Raw genomic sequence first — 24,666 nt, 5'->3', positions numbered from 1 at the left:
GTTCATGCTGGTACGTAAGTACCCATCCATTCATTTGTCTCATGGTACAGAAAACCTTTCCCACTAAAAAACATTTAGGTAGGTCGCAAGGAAACACAGAGAATCTTGACCCTTTGAGGAATCCGTAAGTGACGCAACTTCCACAAAGCTTTGATTTTCCCGCCCACTGCAGTCTTCTCTTCCTGTAACTAAAATGATTACTCTCTCTCTCTTCTTCCTTTTCAAGTCCCGCCCTTTCAGCTACCGGTTCTGGAGAGGAATCGGTTGCCAAAAAGGGACGGCAAAAGCGCCAACGTGTTCGGAGAAGCGGAAGTAGTCAAATTTCACTGAGAACCGTAAAGTGCGGCTGGCTGTCTCCCTTTCCGGATAACGACTACAGCTCCGACTATCAGTGCCGGCCTTCCTCGTGGACCCTTGCTAATTCAATTTTTTCCCCATTCCCTATCATCGCCCCCTTCACCTTGGATCATGTTCAAGAAGTAAGGACGTGCTGTGGCCTCCATCGGCTGCTTTTAAGATGGTGTGGGTGGGAGTGGGGAAGAGGGCCAGAGCAAAGATCCTCTTTCTCTCTTCCCCGCTCCTGCCATCCTTACTCCTTAAGGTTTTCTATAGTACTATGCTCTCATTCGCAACTTGCAACATTTCTTTCAGTTTTCCATCCCTAATAAGTTGGGTTTTGGTTCTCCCACCTTTATTTTCTTTCTTCTTACCTCTCTTTCTCTTTTGCCCCCACTCCCAATGTTATCTTCATTCCTAGGGTTCTACCAATCACACCATTGCACTGAGATTTAGGAGCATTAGTTAAGAGAAGCCCTGCACTCGCTGCCACATGTTTATTAGTTATGAACTGAATAAGGGAAAGCTTGACTTCCTGGGTCATGCGAGTGAAGGAGTCTGGGTGACAGGAAGCAAGCGGGCTGTCATGCCTGTTACCTAGCTGCCGGGTTAATGTCTTAAAAACAGCGTGATTGCTCCATAGTCTATTCAGTGTAAGGAAGACAAAAATTACTTGGGATCCTACCTACTGGGTTTGGTTTCCAGATTTGGTAGACGCAAAAAGCAAAGGGGTACCATGGGCAAAGGAAGGTGGGTTTTGTTCATGACATACTGAACAAAAATAAATAGGGATCTTAGAAATCATCATCACTTTAAGAAAAACACCTCAGTAGGTTATATAGCCTAGCAGGGACCGATTTTCTGGTTATGTTTGGGCTAGTCTTTTGTATCTCAACACTTGAGTGCTCTTTTGGTTTGGTTTGCTTTTGTTTTTTCACACAGATTTTGTTATAGGTGGGAATCTATTTTTTCCTGGGTAGAGATGAATAAGGTTTCCCAGAAAAGGCATTTTTGTAGATGATTAGACATTATAATGTGAAATATGCCTCATATCCTCTCCCCAGCTAATGGTGTATACACAGCAATTTATTTTAATATTGTATTAACACGTTGGTTGTGCTGGACACAATAAAAGGGAAATGTTATTTTAAAAAACTATTTCATAACTATTTTAAGCATCTAAATACTTGCTTGGGAATAGATGACTAATTAAAACAACATAGTTAGCTATTCTGATATGTGTGCTTAGAAATGCCTTTTTTATCTTGCAAAAATCATTTGGCAGATTTGATGAAAAAGAAAATGTGTCTAACTGCATCCAGTTGAAAACCTCAGTTATAAAGGGTATTAAGAACCAATTGATAGAGCAATTTCCAAGTATTGAACCATGGCTTAATCAAATCATGCCTAAGAAAGATCCTGTCAAAATAGTACGATGGTAAGTCTTTGTTTTTCTCTATGTAAAGCTCAGAGTAAGTAGCTGAATATCGTGTGATTAGATTGCACTCATAATAAATGGAATTATTTTCACATTAAATATTGATAGAGTAATTATGGGAGTAGATAAATAGAATAACTCTAAAACTAAGCAATGTTCAAATGTTCTATGTGAAGAATGTGGCTTTATGTTTTATCCAAGTTAAAAGTTTTTATTCAGAGTTGGATTTATTTCAGCTTGTACTTTATAGAAATTTGTTTTATTGAATTATCTAATAATGAAATTAAAATAATATGTGAAATAAAATTGATTGTAGCAGGTAATATTTTTTTTTCTTTTTATTCTCTGCTGGACTGGTATGATAGGTAAAACAGTTTATGCATTTTTTTTTGGCGTGGATCTTTACTGAAATTTTAAAAAAGCTTACTGTGTCTCTGTTATGGATGTTTCATATTTAAAGAATATTTGGCATATTCATTTTTGAAAGAAAATATCTAACTGGGTACTTTGTGACATTTGTCTTACAGCCATGAACATATAGAAATCCTTACAGTAAATGGAGAATTACTATTTTTCAGACAAAGAGAGGGGCCTTTTTATCCAACCCTAAGATTACTTCACAAATGTAAGTCTTGTTAGAAAATATGTATTTGGCGATATGGGAACACACAAAAGGAGCAGAAAGTGACTTCTAGTAATTTTTTATTAGTACTAGATACTAATGAATATAAAACTAAAATGAACCCCCATCTTATGGTAAATCTGAAAAAAGCAAATTTTCTCATTATGTATTCCAGAAAGCCCAAGAAAGAACATTCATTCATTCAACAAATATATGTTGAACTTACTATGTGTCAGGCACTGAGCTAGGTACTGAGAATATGATGGAAAGCAAAGACAGACATGGTTCCTATTCCTATGAAACTAAAAGTCTAGTTGGGAGAATAGATAACTATTAGATAATTACACAAATATGTATTCACAAACTGTGATAAATAATGTGAGCATTTCCTTTAAAACTTATATCTGGATTTTCCTCATACTCGTAGAGATAATTCTATGTAAGGAAAAGTATTATCTAATTGGGGTCCCAGTATTGTTAGTTGAGTGCCAAGTTCAGGTGTTATGAAACAAATAATGTTTATTAATGTCCACTTTTGCACATTGTTAGATTGAGTACATTACAAAAGAAAATCCAAAGGAAGATACAGTCCCAGTGCACAAGTATTTAATTGTGCAGTAAAATTTCTGCTTTACAAACCAGTATGTATTTGGCATTCTAGTCAAGAGGCGGAAAGGGAGTGACTGGAGGCTCTGTGTAGGTTTTATTGGTGAGCTAATGAGTTTGGTTTTTGGTAAGAGGAAATAAATTTTGACGTACCTGGTGAAGCAGAGGTCTGGAGCAGTAAAGCTGTTAGGCAAATCTTAAAAGAGGCAAAGCATTTTAATATTTAAAAAGGAATATTTACAATTATTCTATTAAGTATTGATTTCATCAGGTTAAAAAAAAACTATGATGAAAAGAAATTGAGTCCCAATGCAATGGGAACAAGTTTAAAATTAAAATATTTTGGTGACATTAAGACATTTTGATGACATTAATTCCTACTCAACCAGAAGAGAACAGAGAAAAAATAATCAAATGTAACTTTACTATTGTCACACCAATAAACTTTAATTAAGAAAAATAATCTACTCTGTAATAAGTATTTCATATTTGTATTGTAAAAAAAATCAAATGTATTGCATGAATCTAGATTGGATCCTGGTTTGAAAAACAAACAAAATTCAAGCCCTCCCCGCCCCCAACAAAAAAAGATATAGAAGACTTTCTTGGGACTATTGGGGGAAATTTGAATCTGGTTTGACTATAAGATGATATTGTAGAACTGTTGTTAAATTTTTAGGTACGATAATAGTGTTATTGTGTAGAACGACTTTATTCTTAGGTGATGTGTGCTTATTTATGGTGAAGCATTGTCTGAAATTTAAAGTGGTAGAGGAAAAATTATGTGTGTTTAAATAGAATGAGATAAAGTAAATATGGCAAAGTGTTAATGAACAATTGTTGAATCTAAGTGGATGGTGTCCAGGTGTTCATTGAACTATTCCAGTTTTTCCGCACGTTAAGCATTTTCATAATAAGTTGGAAGAAACAGATGTTCCTATATAGCACTATTTTGCTGGGAACCAACCTTTTTTGAACATCTTAAAGTTATTCTCGTGGAAGAAGCAGGATAATATGGTGGTTAAAAACATGAACTTGGAGTTAGGCAGACCGGGGTTCAATCCCCAGTGTATGTCACTTTTGTCGAGTCACTTAAATTGTTTAAGCCTCATTTCCTTATCTTTTAAAATGGTCATAGTTGTGTATTACATCTCCTACAGTTGTGAGGATTAAATGAGATAGTACATGTGATGTACCTAACACAATACCTGGAACATAGTAAGTGCTCAATATATGATAGTCATTATATTGATGTAGTAATTGTTTAATAAATGTCCACTAGTATTATTGACATCATAATTAAAGGGCAGATATTAATGAAGATGGAGATCTAGAAAACAAATTATGGCTTGTGAGTAGTAAATGCATTAATTCATTCAGGTTCCTTTTTATCAGTAAGATGTTTAAATTAATTTGGAGTCTTGGCAGGAAGAAGACTTACTTGTTCTCTGACTAGTGGGAGGGCTAGTGGTAAAACATTAAAGTGAATAAATTTTACCAATGATTGTTGTTATTATCCCTAGAGAGCCCTGAATGGCCTAAAAAGTTTTCCCCTAGTCATTGTTTTAAGTTCTCCAGGGATCCTTTAATTGTTAGGTTATGAATTATTTGTAGACACACACAGGCAAAAATAATATTTTTAAGATTACAAAAGGAGTGTGTTCATTCTAGAAATGTGGAAAATACAGAAATAAAATCATTTCTGTATTCCCATAACCTAGAGATAACCATTGTTAATATGTCAGTGTACTTTCCTCCAATTATTTCTTGTGTTGTGTCTATGTAAATGTATATTCTTTTCCTTTTTAAATTGGGCTCCATCATATAGTTATTTTTTAGTTAAAAGACATTTTTAGAGCAGTTTTAGGTTTACAGAAAAATTGAGCAGAAAGTAGAGTTCCCATATTCTTCCTCCCCACCCTTCCCTTATTATTAACATCTTTCATTGGTGTGATACATTTGTTACAATTGCTGAACCTGTATTGATACATTATTATTAACCACAGTCCATAGTTTACTTTAGGGTTTATTCTTTGTTTTACATCCTGTGGGTTTTGCCAAATGCATAATGTCCACTGTTAATATATCATACAAAATGGTTTCACTGCCCTAAAAATCCTCTGTGTTCCACCGATTTGTTCCTCCTTCCTCCCTCTCCCCATGAACACCTAGAAACCACTGATATTTTTGGTAGTATTTTTATTCTGCTTTTTCCACTTAACGTTATATTGTGAACATTTCCCAGGGTATTTATGTATTCTTCAAAAAACTATGGCTCTATTATATAGATATTGTAGATACACCTGAAGTCCTGTATCTCTTATTGTTGGACATTTGATTTCAGTTTATTTCTATTATAACTATTAGTGTTGCAATGAATATCTTCCTCCTGAAATATTTTGTACATCTCTCATTTTTTTCTTAGGATAAATCTTAGAAGTAGAATTATTGAGTCAAAGAGTTTGAGCCTTTTCAAGGCTGTTGATACATGTTGCCAAGTAGTCCTAAAGAAAGGTTATACCCATGTATAAGCCATCTAGAGGTATATGGGAATACCAGTTTTCTTACACTCTTGCTAGCACTAGGAAATACTTTTCTTAAAAATATTTACTGACTGGATAAATGAAGGATGTTTCCCTTTTATTTTGCATCTGTCAGAGTACTGCAATTTTGGGAAATATTTGTTCATATCCTTTGCATTTTTTCTGTTGAGTTATTTGCCTTATTAATTTATGTAATATTTTTTTCCTTTTAGATCCTTTTATCCTGCCACACCAGCAGGTTGATAAAGGAGCCATCAAATTTGTACTCAGTGGAGCAAATATCATGTGTCCAGGATTAACTTCTCCTGGAGCTAAACTTTACTCTGCTGCAGTAGATACGATTGTTGTATCCTTCTCAGGCTATAACTGGTGAAAAATGTATTTGTTGTATTCTTTTCATTACTGAAAGATCTATCACCCAAAAGAACATTAGAAATACTTTTTTGGGTCATATTTCTGATTACATTTGAAGATGTGGGAAATAACATTATTTTTTGAGAGTAAATTATGTCCCATCTTAGAAATTTAATGAAAACAAATAATAAAAGTGTCCCAGCTGCATTTCAGCCCAGTTAGGGCCCAATGTTATCAGATTCAGGACAGTCTACAACTCTCGATTATTCATAGAGAAGATATATCTGATATGATTGGATCACATCAGCTTGCTACTTTTATGTTTGACTTACGCAGATACACTGGAGTAAAAGCATTCCTAAGGGAAAAGAACTTAGATACCAGGTAGAGTGTTAGAACTGGGTAGTGGGAAATAGTGGCAATCCCTAAGTTTTATTTTAAAGTTCATTAAAATAAAATTTCATTAAAATAAAATTAAGTTGGTTGTTCACATCTCAGAACATGATTTCTTGCAGAGAAATGTTGAAGTCCCAGATAGTCCTTAAGGATCTATTCAACTAATGATGTAGCTGAATAATTCAGCATTATTTCCATTTCTGTGGTGCTGTTTCAGCTAAATTCTAAATTAAATAGGTTTTTGTCAACCAATCTGGACAGGAAAACATCTTCTCCATTGTCATAGAGTGGCCATTTGCCTCAGGTTGAGAAATGGAACCATAGGGAATGGGGAAATCACTGTGGAGTGGGGAAGACCATTGGAATGGATTTTAGAGTGTGTTCTGTGCTTAAAAGGAGGGTGTCCTCTGTTGTGGCAGTTATATCTAAGGGGTAGTATAAATTGTATGTTTACATATTAGGAACAACTTATATTGACATAGATACTGGTCATATAATAGGTGCTTAAATATTTGTGGAACATTGAGTGAATGAATTGAAAATCAGTGGAGAAAAGTCTTCAATAAGGACAGATTACCGTTTTATGTTTGTGATTTTTCTAAGTGTGGTAAATTTATAGTTCTGAAGTTCCTTTAAATGAGAATTTTTCTTAGTACCTAGCCTTTACTTTTAAAATAATTTTCAAATTGAAATAATTATAGACTTTTAGAAAGTTGCAAAACTAGTACAGAGAGGTACTCTGCACCCTTGAACTCTTTTAAAAATAGATACTGCAGTGTTTAACACTGTAGATGCTTCATTCAACCAAGAATGTTCTGGTTGAAAAGGTTGACACTTACATTGAGCTCTTAAAGATAGTTTGGGGACATAATTATTGTTTTACTGTGTCCTTTATATAAAACTATCATTCAGTGATTAAAATACTAGAACAATTGATATTTATTTCACAGTTTTTAATATTTATGTACAATAAATTTTATTTCCTTTTTTGCATGACTTACTCTGATTTTGTTGGCGTTGAGTTATAGTATTAACATTTGATTTAAAAACCAAGAATGATTATTAGATTCATTCATTTAGCATTGAGTATTCACAATGTACCCACAGACTGTACTAGGTCCCTGCCCTCAAGGAGTTAGTGGTCTAGGCGAGGATACAAAATGGGTTTAAAGTGGCTTAACTAGTAATGTGATCATTATTTGACACCCCCTCTCCAAGGCATTTTGATAGTTTTCTTAGCTGTGTGTTTTCAGGCCATCATGGCAGAAGGAAAACAGCATGCTCTGTGTGTCGGAGTCATGAAGATGTCTGCAGAAGATATGTAAGTCTTACCTTAGGCCCCCTTAGCTTTTGAGATATGGGTAACCTACATAGGAAGCATCAGAATTACAGGTTAAATTTGCTCTCATTCATACCACATCTTACAAATGTATAAGCACAGAAGCCTCATTTCTGATTTTTCCTAACATTTAGGAATCCATTGAAACCTATTTTGTCTCCAGGATTACATTCTTTCTTAAGCACTCTAAAAAGAACCTTGTGCCAACACATTTGTTTTATATGTACGTATGTGGTGTTTTAGGAATTTTTTTATTTAGTATAATTTAAATTGGTTGGGGGGAGAGATTTTTTGCTACTAAGGTTTAAAACAGTGACATAGTTTGGCACCACACAGTATTTATCTTATATTTGGACCTGGTAGTATAGAATATTAATGAAATATTTAAAATATATTACCAAAATATAGTCAATATATTTAAAAATGTTGGAACTCATTCGATGACCAAATAATTCCTATTCGTTTTATTTCAGGGTTAATTGTAACACTTTGATGTTCTCCTTGTATGATGACACATCATTACTGTTTCTATAAACCCACTAGTTAGATTACTAGAATCACTTTAAGACATGAACTGCAGCAGAATAATGTAGTTTAATGTAGACAATAGTGTTAGTGTAATGTAAATAAATTACCTACATGTGGCTCAATAATTGCAAAATATCAATACACTTTGAACTATATTTACCATGACTAAGTTTATAAAAATGCATAACAATATGTTTATGTGCTTTTTTCCTTCTACAGTGAGAAAGTCAACAAAGGAATTGGCATTGAAAATATCCATTATTTAAATGATGGGCTGTGGCATATGAAGACATATAAATGAGCCTCAAAAGGAATGCACTTGGGCTAAATATGGATATTGTGCTGTATCTGTGTTTGTGTCTGTGTGTGACAGCATGAAGACAATACCTCTGTGGTTGTGCTGAATAAATTCAATAGACGCTAAAATTCTGTTAGCTTGAATAATTATTTTTGTTTTTCTTAAACCCCAGATAAAATTGGGTAACAAACTTGGACATTAAAAGGTATCTGGTAAGTAACCAAACTCAGACAACTTCATGTCCTTTCTTAGGCTAGTCATGTAAGATGAAGGGCAGGACTTGTTAAATGAATTTGCCAGTATATGGCTGACCCCCTCTCCCAGAGAATCTGATAACTTAATGGGGCTGGAAGCTAGACTGGGAATGGTATCCCATTATCCCAGGGCACCTGGAAGTGCCCCTTCTCTTTTGTATGTGTTTTTTGTTTGTTTGTTGTTACTGTTTTTAAACTTTTTGTTATGGAAAATTCCAAACATATACAAAAGAGTGGGGAGAATAGTATAATGGACCTTTTCTGTGTCCATCACTTAGCTTCAATTCATGGCCAATCTTATTTCATCTATATCTCACTTATTCCTTCCCACCCCACTCCCTGAATTATTTTGAAGCAAATCCCAGATATATCATTTCATCCACAATTACCTTAATACATATCTTTAAAAGATAGTGGTATTTAAAAAAAACACACATAACCACAATGTCATTATCACACCTAAATATATTACCTATTTCTTAATATCAAGTATCTGGACTGTGTTCAAATATGTGACAAATGGACTTGATTGTCTCCCTCTTTCATTTTCTGTAATCGTTGGTATGCGTGATATAGCTACCAGACTAGGTCCATATATTGCATTTGGTTGTTATTTATTTAAGTCTCTTCCAATCTGTAAGTTCTCCCTCTTCTTCCCTTTAAATCAATTACTTAAGAAGTTTAGTTGTTTTGTCTTACAGTGTTTCCTCCCACTTTCTGGATTTTGTTGATTATATCACTATAAAGTAATTTAACTTGTTTTTATCCTCTGGGTATAGCCTGTAAACATATAAGCTGGAGGAGATTCAAGTTCAATTTACTTAGTGCCCTCTCTTGAAGCTACACAGATGCCCAGAACTTCCAGGTTTGGGTCCCCACTGTATTCCTTAAATAATGTGTATATGTCCTATCATAAGTGGCATATGAAGGCAATGGACCTACTTCAGTAAGAACAGTAAGCGGCTTTGGGAGTTAAAATGAGCAGTTATTAATTTATATAGTGATAACAGGCCTTTTTTCCTAATAACCTTGATGTTATTCTAGTGTTTCAGCCATTTTCATTTGGTTGTTTACAAATGTATGCATGTTTTATTTTTCAGATGGATACAGACATTTACATAATTGTGATAACCTGTGTTACAGTTAGAAATTGGTGAGAAAGGTGAGGGTGGGCAGTAAAGAGAGAACATTTGGCTGGCTATTGCAGCTGGGGGTCCCAAAATACAACATAGGTGAAGGTAATAGATCCAAGGTTTGACCCCCAGACTGAGAAACTATTTCCCACTAATGAAACTTGTGAGACTTGGAGATTCCCATGTTAGAATGTAAATGTATTAATTTATAGTGATAAGTCTGCTTAGGGTAAACAGTTAGTAAATAGGAACTTCCTTGGTGAACATGGCTATAAGCAAAAATGGTTGATAATTTAGAGGAATATTTCATCTGGGCTAGGGGAAGACTTGGAGAATTTTTCCTGCTTCATCACTAATTAGAATGCTTGTTGTCTGCCATAATTTTCTTTTCTAGCCCATAGAGGTGCTCTGATATTTTACTTCCTATATCCTTTTAAAGTTCTGTGTAGAATATTTTCCTTTGTTATGACAGGTATATTCTATAGCTTACCATATTGTTTTATTTATTCCTGGTGGATAAAAGTGTAAATAGTCTCATCAGTAACTCATTTATAAATCATCTTTCAGGGTAGGTTTCTTCAACAGATAGTCTCCTTTTATGCTTACTCGTTTGAAATTCAGATGTCTCCCCATTTGAGGGAAGGAGGCACCCTATTTGAGGCCTGTAGCTCCTTATAGTCTTAAAAATAGAGTAAATTAGTCATTTATGTCAAAGCTAACTTTGAACCTTTAATTTTGGTGCTAAGATAATGTTAATTGACCAAGATTGACTAGGGAGTGTTAGCAATGAAAAACAAAGCACATACATATATTATAGAAGGTAAAATCTTTTATTGCCTGATTTCTGAAATAATTTATACTTGCTTCTAATCACTGTTACAGTGGGTGTAGGGAACACTTTTAAAATATTCAACATCATCATCTGTGCTTGTTTTTCTACTATGCTGAGGTACACTGACTGTGTTGCCTTGGAGATACAGACTAAATATGTATGTTTCCTGCTTCCCCTGGTTTCAGGCCTCAGGTAAATTGGTATTAATTAGGAGTGTCACTCTATACATGGGAGCCCCTTACCAGTTTCTGAACATTAGCTCATGCAGGGAACTCAATTCAAAGAGGTTAAACTAACATATATCAGCTTCTTTAGGAACTATACTTAAAGGAAGCTTAGTTTACCCACATTCCTGAGAGTAGGAATACAGGGAGAGCCTGTTTTCTCTCAGGCAATGTGTCTTCAGTTCATTTTTAGTTTCAAAATTAATTTTGTATCAAGTCATCCTACAGTCTGTCTAGCAATTTCTGTGTATGTGACACACTTTTACTCAGGCAAGGTCACTTTAGCTCAGTGAACATTTATTGAGTATCTCCTAGGTTCTAGGTGATGTGGCACAAAGATGAATAATGAACAAGAAGCCATTGCTCTTAAGGAGCTTCTAGTTTAGTGAGTCAATTTACATTTTAAAAAATCTGGGTAATGGTGACAGCCCAGTACCAATTTTTAAAGCCAGTAGGAAGTTACTAATATTTTTCCAATTTCAGTCCTCAAAATTTGCAAATTATACATCAACCAAATATAAAAATATTCCTTAGATTGTATCAAATGTGAGAAGGTTAAAAATATCCAGATGTCTTGGAGTTGCAACAATTCAGCATTCCAACTCAGATGGTTGTCCCAGTAATATAAAGGACTGATCAACCTTCTCCTAGCAGACTGTTTATTATAGTGGTTTGGTGGTGTTCTGTTCACAGTTGCATTTTTCCTTTTCTTTTTTCTATTCCTTTGAATTTTCTAGATCCAAAACAAGCAGCTGAATTTATCCCAGGGGTAGTCATGAACATTTCAGTTTGAGGGATTTGATAGTTACCAAACAGAAGGTCATATGGCATTTGTCAAATTATAATTATATCCAAGTTCCCCCTCCGTATGTAAATCAGCTACTGAGGATACAGTATTTCTAAGCATAGTACTTCAGAAAAAGATACAAGAATGTCAACTAAATTTGCAGAGATATTTCATTATAAAAATATTTTCACTTTTTTATTGTTAATGAAAACAATGCAGCTATTATATATTAATAGAAATATGAAACAAATGTACAAAGAAAATGTTTTAACTTCATCTAGGTTCCTTAATTTTGAGAATATATCTCCCAAGTCTCTTCAGGAAACTCAAATGTTCCAATTTCTATAGGAGTATCCACTGAAACTGATTTAGAATCAAAGGAAAAAAAATGAAAATGTACGCATCCTATGTCAATATAACCATCCCTGGGGCCGGCCCCGTGGCACAGGTGGTTAGAGCTCCGTGCTCCTAACTCCGAAGGCTGCCGGTTCGATTCCCACATGGGCCAGCGGGCTCTCAACAAAAAAAAAAAAAAAAAAAAAATCAAAAACTACTTTAAAAAAAAATATATATATATATATAACCATCCCTTCTGAGATCTTAAGCAATCAGAAACTTACTCAAGAAATTCCATAACTTGTAAGAATTAGGTCATTAAAATATATTTCTAAAGTCCTTCAGAACACTTATGTGTAGTATATTATTAACTGTATAATGGCAATAATTTAGAATAAGTATAATTGTATTCTTAATATCCCAGTCTCAGCAATAGTTCCTAATGAAGTCATGTCTGTCAACAGGGAGATTGATGCATAGAAATGCACTTTGTATTATGCGTTTTTACATTTTGTATGTATATTATATAGTAGGTAAAAAAATGAGTAGATATATGAGGTCCAACAATTAAGTTCAAGAACTCATCCTAGAAAAAGTGCTATATACCTTATTGCTGAATATCACTATGGTCACCTTTGAAGTACTCCCCTTGGGAAGCTATGCACTGATGCCGGTACCTAGTCCACCCTTCAAAGCAATTTTGGAACTCTTTTTCTGGAATGGCCATCAGAGCTATCATCATATTACCCTTGATGTCCTGAATGTCATCAAAATGTCTTCTTTTCAGTATTTCCTTTATCTTCAGGTAAAGAAAGAAGTCATTGGGGGCCAGATCCGATGAGTAGGGAGGGTGTTCCAATACAGTTATTTGTTTACTGGCTAAAAACACCCTCACAGACAGTGCCGTGTGAGCTGGTGCATTGTCGTGATGCAAGAGCCATGAATTGTTGGCAAAATGTTCAGGTTGTTTTCGTCTAACTTTTTCACGCAGCATTTTAAGCACTTCCAAATAGTAAACTTGGTTAACTGTCCAGTTGGTACAAATTCATAATGAATAATCCCTCTGATATCAAAAAACGTTAACAACATCGTTTTGACTCTTGAATTGGACTGATCGAACTTTTTTGGTCGTAGAGCATTGGCTGACTTCCATTGTACACTTTGACGCTTTGTTTCAGGGTTGTATTGGTACACCCATGTTTCATCACCAATGATAAAACAGTCCAGAACATTATCTGCCTCTCCAAAAGGTCTTGGCAAACTTCGACTCTCTTGCTTTTGTTCATTGGTGAGCTCCTTTGGGACCATTTTTGCACATACCTTTCTCATGCCAAGATTTTCACTTAAGATTTTCCTGTTTCTCTATTGATGTTTACTTGGTCTGCTACGCTTCTCACAGTCAGCCAATGATTTTGATGCACAATTTGACACATTTCTGCAATGTTTTCGTCAGTTCTGCTCATTACTGGCTGCCCTGACCTCTCTTCATCAGTGATGCATTCTCTCCCCTCAGAAAAACGTTTAATCCATTTGTATGCTTTTGTTTTCTTCATGGTGTTATCCCCAGAAACTTGGACTAAGACGTCCCTGATATCACTTCCACTCTTGCCAAGTTGAACAAGAAATTTAATGTTTGTTCGTTGCTCTAATTCAAGCTTAAACATTCACGCGATGGCACACAAAAACATGCATTAATGAATGCCACTCAGCAAGACACTGCCACACATCGACGCGAACACAGCTGTGAGACACTGACATACCAGGGTTATGAAACCTTACAGAGCTGTTTGCACAGTGCTGCCAATGTAAGCACATGGTGGCAAGTTTGCGAATTTAATTGTCAGACCTCTTAATAAGCTATAACACTAATTTGTTTACTAATGTATTTAAACTAATTAAGTACTTGTAAAGGACTATTACTCCATCAGAACAGGAGTGAATGAACACGATTAAGAGCTAGTTTTTCAATCTGTTGAGACTACTAGGCAAGTAGGTCAGTTGGTTGAAGAAGCTGGCCTCTTGGAGAATATAATTTATGTATGGAAAGAGATACAGGAGATAATTCACTGGAATTTCTCCTAATATCATATGGATATTCATAAGAACAGGTCATGTGGAGGAAAATAGATAAAAACATATAAACTAATTAGTACTATTAAATTAGTGAAAAATTAAAGACCACATTTTATACTTGAACACTGTGAGAAATAAAGATCAATTAGCGAGGGAGCATTTGAGAGCTTGCTTCCCAGCATGGCATCAGTGTGGCTCAAATACACTGAAACTCTCATAAAAAGTCTCAAAACAAATAAATTAGTGAAGTAATTTCTACTTAAAACTCTGGTTGTTCCAGAGGACATGCCTCACGATGGTGCAATTCTAATTAAATGGAATTAAATGGATTGTCTTATAAATTTTTTAAAAATCTCCTTTTAAAAGTGAAACATTTTTTCATATGTCTATTTGCCATTTGTAAGTCCTCTTTGGAGAAATGTCTCTTCAGGTCCTCTGCCCATTTTTCAACTGGGTTGTTTTTTTTTGTTGTTGAGTTTCATGAGTTCCTTGTATATTTTGGATATTAGACCCTTATCAGAGGAACTGTTTGCGAAAATCTTCTCCCATTCAGTTGGTTGCCTCATTATTTTGTCAATAGTTTCTTTTGCTGTGCAGAAGCTTTTCAGTTTCATATAGTCCCATTTTTTTATTTTAGCTTTTACTTCCATTGCCTTTGGAGTCAAATTCATAAAATGCTCTTTGAACCCAAGGTCCATAAGTTTAGTACCTATGTTTTCTTCTATGCAGTTTATTGTGTCAGGTCTTATGCTTAAGTCTTTGATCCATTTTGAATTAATTTTGGTACATGGTGACAGATAGTCCAATTTCATTCTTTTGCACGTGGCTATCCAATTCTCCCAGCACCATTTATTGAACAGGCTGTCTTTCCTCCATTGTATGTTTTTAGCTTCTTTGTCAAAAATTATCTGTCCATATTTATGTGGTTTTATTTCTGGGTTCTCAATTCTATTCCATTGGTCTATGTGTCTGTTTTTCTGCCAATACCATGCTGTTTTGATTATTGTAGCCCTGTAGTACAAGCTAAAGTCAGGCAGTGTGATACCTCCAGCATTGTTCTTTTTTCTTAAGATTGCTTTGGCTATTCGGGGTCTTTTTTGGTTCCAAACAAATCTGATGATTATTTGTTCTTTTTCTTTAAAAAATGCCATTGGGATTTTGATGGGGATTGCATTAAATCTATATATGGCTTTGGGTAATATGGCCATTTTAACTATGTTGATTCTTCCAATCCATGAGCACGGAATGTCTTTCCATCATCTATAAATCCCATTGTGTGTTCACCACCCAGAGTCAGTTCTCCTTCCATCACCATATATTTGATCTCCCTTACCCTCATCTCCCTCCCCCCACCCCCCTTACCCTCTGGTAACTACTAAACGATTGTCTGTGTCTATGAGTTTTTGTTTCTCATTTGTTTGTCTTGTTTTTGGTTTATATACCACATATCAGTGAAATCATAGGGTTCTCAACTTTTTCTATCTGACTTATTTCACTTAGCATTATACTCTCAAGATCCATCCATGTTGTCACAAATGTTCCTATATCATCTTTCCTTAATGCTGAATAGTATTCCATTGTGTATATATACCACAACTTCTTTATCCATTCATCTATCGAAGGACATTTTGGTTGTTTCCATGTCTTGGCCACCGTAAACAAAGCTGCAATGAACATTGGAGCACACGTGTCTTTATGTATAAATGATTTCAAATTCTTTGGGTAGATACCCAGGAGAGGGATTGCTGGGTCATATGGTAATTCTATTTGTAATTTTTTGAGAAACCTCCACACTGCCTTCCATAGCGGCTGCACCAGTCTGCATTCCCACCAACAGTGTATTAGGGTTCCTTTTTCTCCACAGCCTCTCCAACGCTTGTTGCTATTTGTCTTGTTGATGAAAGCCATTCTGACTGGAGTGTGGTGATATCTCATTGTGGTTTTTATTTGCGATGTAATACAGAATTGTACACCTGAAATTATGTAATTTCATTAACAATTGTCACCCCAATAAATAAATTTAAAAAAAGTAAAACAAATGGTAAGATTTCTTTTTTCTTGTCTTCTAAGTCGCTGATTAGATGGGCGGGGGCATGGGGATAAGGGGAAAGGTGAAGGGACTAGAAAACAGTCGGTAACCACAAAATGGCCTCAGGGTTTTTGAAAAATAATTTGGGGAACAAAATCAATAATGTTGTAAAGATTTTGTAGGGTATCTGATGGACACGTGTCCCACTTGGGACCTACTTCAGGGAAGATGTAGATGCTTGATCAATGTACTGTACACCTGAAACTGAACAATGGTGAATGCCAACTATAATTTTATATGTATAATGTGATGGCTCCATGCGATGTCGGAGGGATAGTGGATGGGGGGATGGGGGAGGGGGGTGTACAGTGTGAGGGATATAAATGATGAACGTCTAAGTATTACCTTGTCTTGTGCACCTGAAACTAATAAAAAAAGTAAAACAAGTCATGATTTCCACACCATAATTTTTGTTGCTCTTATTCCATTCCCCAATTTTAAAATGCTTTAATTTCAGCAAATGTATGAATGTAGGGGACTTCTAAGGCATAATCATTTACTTCACTCCCTTCAAGTTCATTATAATTGTTCTCAGAACTCTACCATGGTGAAAGGTGGGGAGAAACCCTAAATTTAAACAATACAAAGATTTACTTTCTTCTAATTTTAATTTTTTAATCACAAGACTTGATTATCAATGAAGTTATGAACTTTATGGTGAAATAAGTAATTTCTTGTGATTTTCACAAGCATAAGAGGAAAAGACCATGTTTGAAGCAATAAATCATTTAAGCACTTGCTTGAAGATTTCTCCAAGCATATGCCTTGGAAAGCGAATTCAGTTCCCTTGGGAAAAGCCATATTGGGGAGACTTGGGCTATCCATTTTTATTCTTACCAGGTTATGTTTCAAAAGGGGACACTTTCTGTCTTTGTCCCGAAATGCTTGAATTGTCCTTCTATGCAGATGCATGATGAAGCCCTGAGGCTTGGAAACTTGCAAATCAATGAGATTATTTTGTGATGAAACTGCATGTTATATTGACAGTCTATTAATAGTACTTAAATAAGCTTAAATTTGAGACAACTTTTAAAAGCCGTAACATGCACTTTCTTCTAGTTTGCTTTCCTATCAGTGGGGCTTGAAATGTTTGATTCTGTATATTGACATTTTAACAAATTTTTCTGAAAGATTGCATATGTACTTCTTAGTTTGGATGCTGTTTTCATCAGTTCTAATGCTGCCCCATTCAAAATTAATTTTTAAAGCCAAAATTCACTGTTCATTTAAACATCTGGACTAGATTGGGCAGGGTGAGGAGGATGGAGGGAAGAGTCCTTTTTGCCTTGTAGGATCTAGACAGCTTTCTTAAGACTTGACTTATCCAGGATTAGGAGAAAAACATGCTTTTGCATGACTAAGATCGTTCTAAAGTTTGCTTGTGTAAGCATTTTTTATTTAAGAAAGTTCAACCTGAAATGTATTTGAATATAGAGGCAGAAACAGCTTCATTTAGTGGGATAACAACAATCTCTAATCCATCAAATTAATCTCTAACCCATCAAATTGAATAGCTTTCAAAAAGCACGTGACTGGAAAATATTTTTCATAGCAATGCTTTATTGTTTTAAAAATAGTAGGGGCTAAAATATAGTAAAAACTTGGATTTTTATACTGCACTTACTTTATGTTGTGTTCTACAAGGTCAAAATTTTATATTTTGTAAAATGTTTTAAAAGGAGTCCACAAAGTAATTAAGCTTTCTTGCTTCCAAATGCAGGAGTCTGAGAGAAGGCATATGGCCTCATTAGCTTCTGGGTGTTGTCAAACCCAATCCTCGCTCAAGTACTAAATGCCCAGATAAATTTACTGGGGATGTAGGAGTCTCACTTAGCCAATGTTTTTTGCCAACATAAAGAGAAACATCTTGATTAAAGTGTGAAGAGAGAAACCATACTGATCTGGACAATTGTGGCTCCAGTGATGTCTAATTTGCTGTGAAATGGGAACATGATCTAAGTTAATGTTTTTAAAAGCAACTTCTGAATTTCTCCTTAAAAGTATTTCTTTTATAAAAAAGCTGTTTGAGGAAGAGCTATTTTATTGAATGGCACAGATAAAATGTACAGATGTTATCTTAAAACTATTAATTAAGGAGTTCCCTTGTGAATTTGAATATTCAACACCAGCTGCTATTCACATATTTCAATATTTTACAATCAAGATGTTTAATAAAAAGGATTGATACATATTTAACTGTGTAAAGTGCTAGTTAAACTTGTAGGCGGCAAAGGGAAGTAACATTCCCTGACTACTATATGCACAAGCTCTATTTCCATATCTTGCTTAACTTTTATGATGATTTCATGAGGTACATTTTAATTCACATATTACAAATGAGGAAACGAAGGCACCAGAGGGGTTATATAACTTTCCTAAAGATACATAGCTAATGGAAGAATTGGAATTTGAACTTAGGTCTGCCTGACTGCAATGCCTGTTTTGCAGACAATCTCCCTCATTTTTTATAAAATGTTAACCTCAGCCCACAGTCACATCACCACCTTTGTTTATGGGTTGCCAAAGAGAAGTACAAGTTGGCCAAGCCTCTGTTCCACAGTGGGAAAATATGAGTAAGATGTGAATGCATATGAGTGTGTTGCTTGTACAGTGTCTTATTTGTGCTTCTGCAGGAATGTTTTGGTTTCCCTCTTCAGCAGTGCATACCTTTTGAAACTGGACTCAGTCCTGAGGTCTGAACTTTTTCTGTTATTAGTCACCTTCAAGCCAGGATTTGTGACAGTTTAAAGGTTATGTCATTCAGAAGCTGCTGGTGGATCTTTTTAGAAAAGGATACAAGGGGGAGGGTTAGTTAAGAAGTAGGGAGATGAATGTAGAGTATAATATGCAAAGGAAGCACTAGCGGCTGCTTTGTGACTATCAATATATCCAAAAGATGGATAGGGAGGAGGATCAGTGAATATTAAAATTAGTGACAGGAGCAGTTTGGTTCAATTATAATCTAAGAAAAAAAGCGAGGGGCCTAATCTATATTTTGCTTCAGATCCAGTGATTTAATTTTGCTAAGGAAGATCCAGCGAGGAGATATCCTGACGTCTATTAAAAGTCAGGTTGCAATTTCCATAACACTCAAGACAAACAGGAAAATACATAGGACTTTTAGAAGAAACCAAATTTTCTCCCATTCACATGTCAGCCTCAGGGTTGGGGATGGGATCCGTACACTTCTGGAATTTAGACCTGTGCTGTAACTGTAAAATACATATTGGATTTTAGAGACTTAATTAAAAAAAAAGAATGTAAACTATCTTCATTTTTTTCTATTGATTACATGTTGAAACATTTTAGATAAATTGCTTTAAATAAAATACAATACTAAAAATAATTTCACCCGTGTCTTTTCACTTTGTTAATGTGGCTACTAGAAAATTTAAGGGTGATGTCAGTAACACATGGCATGAAGGGTATTCCTTGAAATCTCCCCTAGAAATTATAACAAATTGAACAGCTACAATTCAACAAAGGATACCCTATACAACACACAAGCATATCTGAGAGATCCGCACATCAACACATCTGAAAGTGGGCAAACCTGGGCAAACAAGGGAGGAGGGAAGGGGGGAGTGCAGAGACATGGGCCAGAGGACAGAGTCCAGAGATCACTGTGGTCTCGGGAGAGGGAAGGATTCAGGCTGCAGGTGCATTTTCTGTAACCCACAATCCTGCTTGAGGGATCAGCATATGATACGGCTGAAGCAGGTGACAGGGTCTGAGTGACGGGGGCAGAAACCTTGGGGCAAAGAACAAAAGACAGAAAACAAAGACAAGGAGCCACCCTCCCAGTGTTAGAAGTAGGCTCCAGAAGAAACTGTAGCAGTGTTGGATTAAAAAGTAGGATACGTACAGCCATGAAACTGGAGAGACAGTCCCACAGCAGCAGACGCACTGTGCGGCTAATTCCAGGGCCAGGGAAGGAGCCATAGGGGCGAGACAGCTGTGTGTTGGAAGTCATCATTGCTCAGAGCCAGAAACACACCTGCCATCTCTCAGAGTGCACCCTACCCTAACCTTCCAGGGCTGATCCCTGTAGGGGCAACAGGGCTGCTGACACACACGAGCTCTGCATCAGGCTTCAGTGGCAACACTGGGGATTCAGAGGCCCAGAACCCCACTGACCACCACATCGTCTCATGAGGGCAGTGCTCTGAGACCAAGGTAACCTGATCACAGATGGGGCCATTTCCTAGGAAACCTATTGAGTGACAAGCCGGACCAGCACAAGAGAAAATAAAACATTGCAGAGTGAAGAAAATAAAACACTCCAGCAACATCTACTGGAAAGAAAGATCTCTTCATATCAACCTGCTGCAGAATCCCCTCATGTAGCTGCCAGGAAGAGAAATAACTCATTAAGTGAAATGAATAACCAAGGTAACAAGGCAGCTCAAAAAACAAAACAAAAAAAAAACATTTCCAGATAATGAACTTAATGACATGGAAATACGTGACTTAAATGACAGAGAATTCAAAATTGCAGTTCTGAAAGAACTTACCCAGATGCAAGAAAATTCACACATCTTAATGAACTCAGAAATAAAATCAATGAAGGAAATGAAGATTTTACCAAAGAGACTGAAATTAAAAAAAAAAAACAAAAAAAACCCTAGAGACGAAGAACTCAATAAAAAAAAGATGAAGAATGAAATAGCCAACTTAGGAAAAAGAGTTGACCAGATGGAGGAAAGAATTAGTGATACTGAAGACAGAAATCTGGAAATTACATACATGGAAGAAGAGAGAGACTTGAGAGTTAAATAAATGAAAGAAGTCTATAAGAACTACCTACCTGACTCCATCAGAAAGAGAAACAGAAGAATAATTGTATAACAGATGGAGAAGAGAGGCAGAAGGGAACAGAGAATCCATTCAAACAAATAGTCGACGAGAACTTCCCAAACCTATGGAAAGAGCTGGATCATCAAATTCAAGAAGCGAAAAGAATACCTAATTACCTCAATCCCAACAGGCTTTCTCCAAGGTACACTGTATTGAAGCTGTCAAAAATTAACAACAAAGAAAGAATCCTCATGGCAGCCAGGGAAAAGAAGATGGTAACCTACAAAGGAAAGCCCATTAGATTATCATCAGATTTTTCAGCAGAAACTATACAAACCAGGAGGGACTGGAATGAAATATTCAAACTATGGAAAGAGAGAAATTACCAGCCAAGAATAACATATCCACCAAAGGAGTAAAGACCTTTCCAGACATACAGAAGCTAAGGGAATTTTCTACCACACAGCCTGCATTATAAGAAATAATGAAGGAGATTATTTGATTTGAAACAAAAAGTCAAAAGGATACAAAATCATGCATAAGGTTACTAACAGACAGAAGCAAGAAATAGCAACTACTACACAGAACAGGGTACTATACACTTAAACATAACAAAAATGGTAAAGAAGAAAAAAAAATTAAAAAAGAGAATAGATAATTTGCTAATTCAACTCAGAAATCAACTAACAGCAAAAATAGAGATAATCTGTGACAACAAATACATAAAAGGGGAGAGAGTAAAGATCTGAATTTGCAAAGGAGAATGGAGATAAGAAGCATGCTGAAGAAAAAGGACTACCATAATATGAAACTTTCTTTTACATAAACTTAATGGTAACCACTCAAAAAAAGAAAAAAAAAATCAGTACTGAGACACATAATATCAAAAAAAAAAAAGGAACAGAGGGGAAAAATCATAGAATACCACCAAACTAAAATAAGAGAAACAAAAAGGTAGAAAACAACAACAACAACAAACAATGGAGACACGGAGCTAACAAAAAACGAAAGAAAAATGGCTATAGGAAATCATCATATATCAATAATTACCCTAAATGGAAATGGATTGAACTCACCAATAAAAACATACACAGTAGCATATTGGATCAAAAACAAAACCCAACCCATATGCTGCCTCCAAGAGACACATCTCAGCATGGAAAACGATACTCCATACGAATGGAATCCAGATAAAAGCAAGTGTAGACATACTTACATCTGATAAAACAGACTTCAGGATAAAAAAGGTAACAAGAGACAGAGATGGACATTTCATAATGATAAAGGAGTCAACACAACAGGAAGACGTAACACTTATCAATATATATCCCCCCAAACAGGGAGCAAAAAATTATACAAAGCAACCACCCACAGAACTAAAGGGAGAAAACGACAAAAGCATAATTATAGTAGGGACCTAAATATGTCCCTAAATATGTCCCTAAATATGTCCCTAAATATTTAGTATGACCTAAATATGTCATTGACAGCTATGGATAGATCATCCAAACAGAAAATCAGTAAAGAAATATCAGCCTTAAATGACACATTAGACCAAAAGGACATAATTGACATTGATAGCTTCATCCTAGAACACCAGACTATACATTCTTTTCTAGTGTACTTGGAACAGTCTCAAGGATAGACCATATATTGGGACATAAAACTAGCCTCAGCAAATTTAAGAAGATTGAAATCATACCAAGCATATTCTCTGACCACAAGGCTTTGAAATCGGATATTAACTGCAAAAAGAAAGCAGGAAAAACACACAAATACATGGAGATTAAACAACATACTTTTAAAGAACGACTGGGTCAAAGAAGAAATTAGAGGAGAGATCAAAAGACACATAGAAACAAATGACAATGGAAATACATCGTACCAAAATTTTTGGGATGCAGCGAAAGCAGTTTTAAGAGGGAAATTTATATCATTACAGGCCTATCTCAAGAAACAAAAAAAATCCCAAATAAATAACCTCAAGTTACACCTTAAAGAACTAGAAAAAGAAGAACAAGTGAAACCCAAGGTCAGCGGAAGAAAGGAAATAACAAAAATCAGAGCAGAATTAAATGAAATAGAGAACAAAAAGACAACAGAAATAATTAATGTGACAAAGAGCTGGTTCTTTGAAAAGAGTAACAAAACCCTTGGCTAGACTCACTAAGATAAAAAGAGAGAAGACACTAATTAACAAAATCAGAAATGAAAAAGGGGAAGTTATCATGAACACCACAGAAATACAAAGGATCATTCAAGAATACTATGAAGGACTATATGCCACCAAATTCAACAACCTAGAAGAAATGGACAAGTTCTTAGAAACATAGGGCCTTCCAAAGCTGAACCATGAAGAACTGGAAAATCTAAACAGACCGATCACCAGTAACGAAATTGAATCAGTGATCCAAAACCTTCCCAAAAGCAAAAGTCCAGGACCAAATGACTTCACTAGTGAATTCTACCAAACATTCAAAGGGAATCTAATATCTGTCCTATTCAAACTCTTCCAAAAAATTGAAGAGGCAATACTTCCTATCTCATTTTATCAGGCCAACATTACCCTGATATCAAAACCTTGTAAGGGTAACATGAAAAAAGAAAACTGCAGACTAATATCTCTGAGAAACACAGATGCAAAAATCCTAAACAAAATTTTGACAAGTCAAATACAACAATACAGTGAAAAGATTATACATCATGATCAAATGGGGTTCATTCCAGGGACACAAAGATGGTTCAACACACTCAAATCGATCAATGTAATACACCACGTAAACAAAATAAAAGATAAAAATCATATGATTATATCAATAGATGCAAAAGAAGCATTTGATAAGACACAACATCCATTTATAATTAACACACTTAATAAAATGGGTATAGAAGGAATGTACCTCAACATAATAAAGGCCACATATAACAAACCCTCAGCTAATATCATACTTAATGGTGAAAAACTGAAAGTTTTTCCTCTAAAATCAGGAACAGGACAGGGTTGCTCCCATCATCCCTCTTGTTCAACATGGTATTTAAAGTCCTAACCAGAGCAATCAGGTGAGAGAGAGAAATAAAAGGCATACAAATTGGGAATGAGGAAGTTAAATTGTCACTTTTTGCAGATGACATGACCATACATATATATAGAAAACTGTAAAGACACCACCAAAAAAACTATTAACAACCATAAACGAATACAGTAAAGTTGCTGGCTACAAAAAATCAATGTACAAAAATTCACTGCATTCCTATATACTAATAATAAACTTTCAGAAAGAGAAACGAAAAAAACAATTCCTTCTGCAATTGCAACAAAAAGTATAAAATACCCAGGAATAAATTTATCAAAGGATGTGAAAGATCAACACACCGAAAAGTATAAGACATTTTTAAAAGAAATTGTGAAGAAGACAGAAAGAAATAGAAAGATATTCAATGTTCATGGATAAAAAAAATCAACAGTTAAAATGGCCATATTACCCAAAGCAATATACAGAGTTAACACAATTCCCATCAAAATCCCAATGGCAGTTGTTTTCAAGAAATAGAACAAAACATCATCAGATTTGTATGGCATCACAAAAGACCCTGAATACATAGCCAAAGCAATCCTAAGAAAAAAAGAATAATGCTGGAGGTACCACATTCCCCGACTTCAATTTGTACTACAAAATGACA

The 24,666-nt window shown here is 35.3% G+C and overlaps 1 protein-coding gene across 3 annotated transcripts; it reads left to right on the top strand.

Annotated features, from left to right (window-relative positions):
- The first annotated feature begins 165 nt into the window (after positions 1-165).
- Positions 166-8,584, top strand: MCTS1 (MCTS1 re-initiation and release factor). 3 transcript variants are annotated; one of them, XM_081042110.1, is made up of 6 exons: positions 166-479; positions 1,622-1,774; positions 2,302-2,399; positions 5,758-5,891; positions 7,549-7,616; positions 8,382-8,584. In XM_081042110.1, the coding sequence occupies exons 1-6, from the start codon at positions 469-471 to the stop codon at positions 8,461-8,463; spliced, it is 546 nt and encodes a 181-aa protein (XP_080898236.1). In that variant the 5' UTR covers positions 166-468; the 3' UTR covers positions 8,464-8,584. The 3 variants fall into 3 exon arrangements, with proteins under 3 accessions (XP_080898236.1, XP_080898237.1, XP_080898235.1); XM_081042109.1 differs by lacking the exon at positions 166-479 and adding an exon at positions 897-1,086; XM_081042111.1 differs by lacking the exon at positions 1,622-1,774 and having other exon boundaries at positions 370-479; positions 8,382-8,583.
- Positions 8,585-24,666: the final 16,082 nt, after the last annotated feature.

Source organism: Rhinolophus hipposideros (genome assembly GCF_964194185.1).
Source record: "Rhinolophus hipposideros genome assembly, chromosome: X".
NCBI lineage: Eukaryota > Metazoa > Chordata > Mammalia > Chiroptera > Rhinolophidae > Rhinolophus > Rhinolophus hipposideros.
This window is presented reverse-complemented; position numbering and strand designations above follow the sequence as displayed.

Bases quoted from the DNA above. Each gene is read 5' to 3' on its own strand.
- MCTS1 (XM_081042109.1), top strand. The intron at 2,400-5,757 runs GTAAGTCTTGTT...TTTTCCTTTTAG, and splicing joins CCTAAGATTACTTCACAAAT to ATCCTTTTATCCTGCCACAC. The intron at 5,892-7,548 runs GTATCCTTCTCA...GTGTGTTTTCAG, and splicing joins CTGCAGTAGATACGATTGTT to GCCATCATGGCAGAAGGAAA.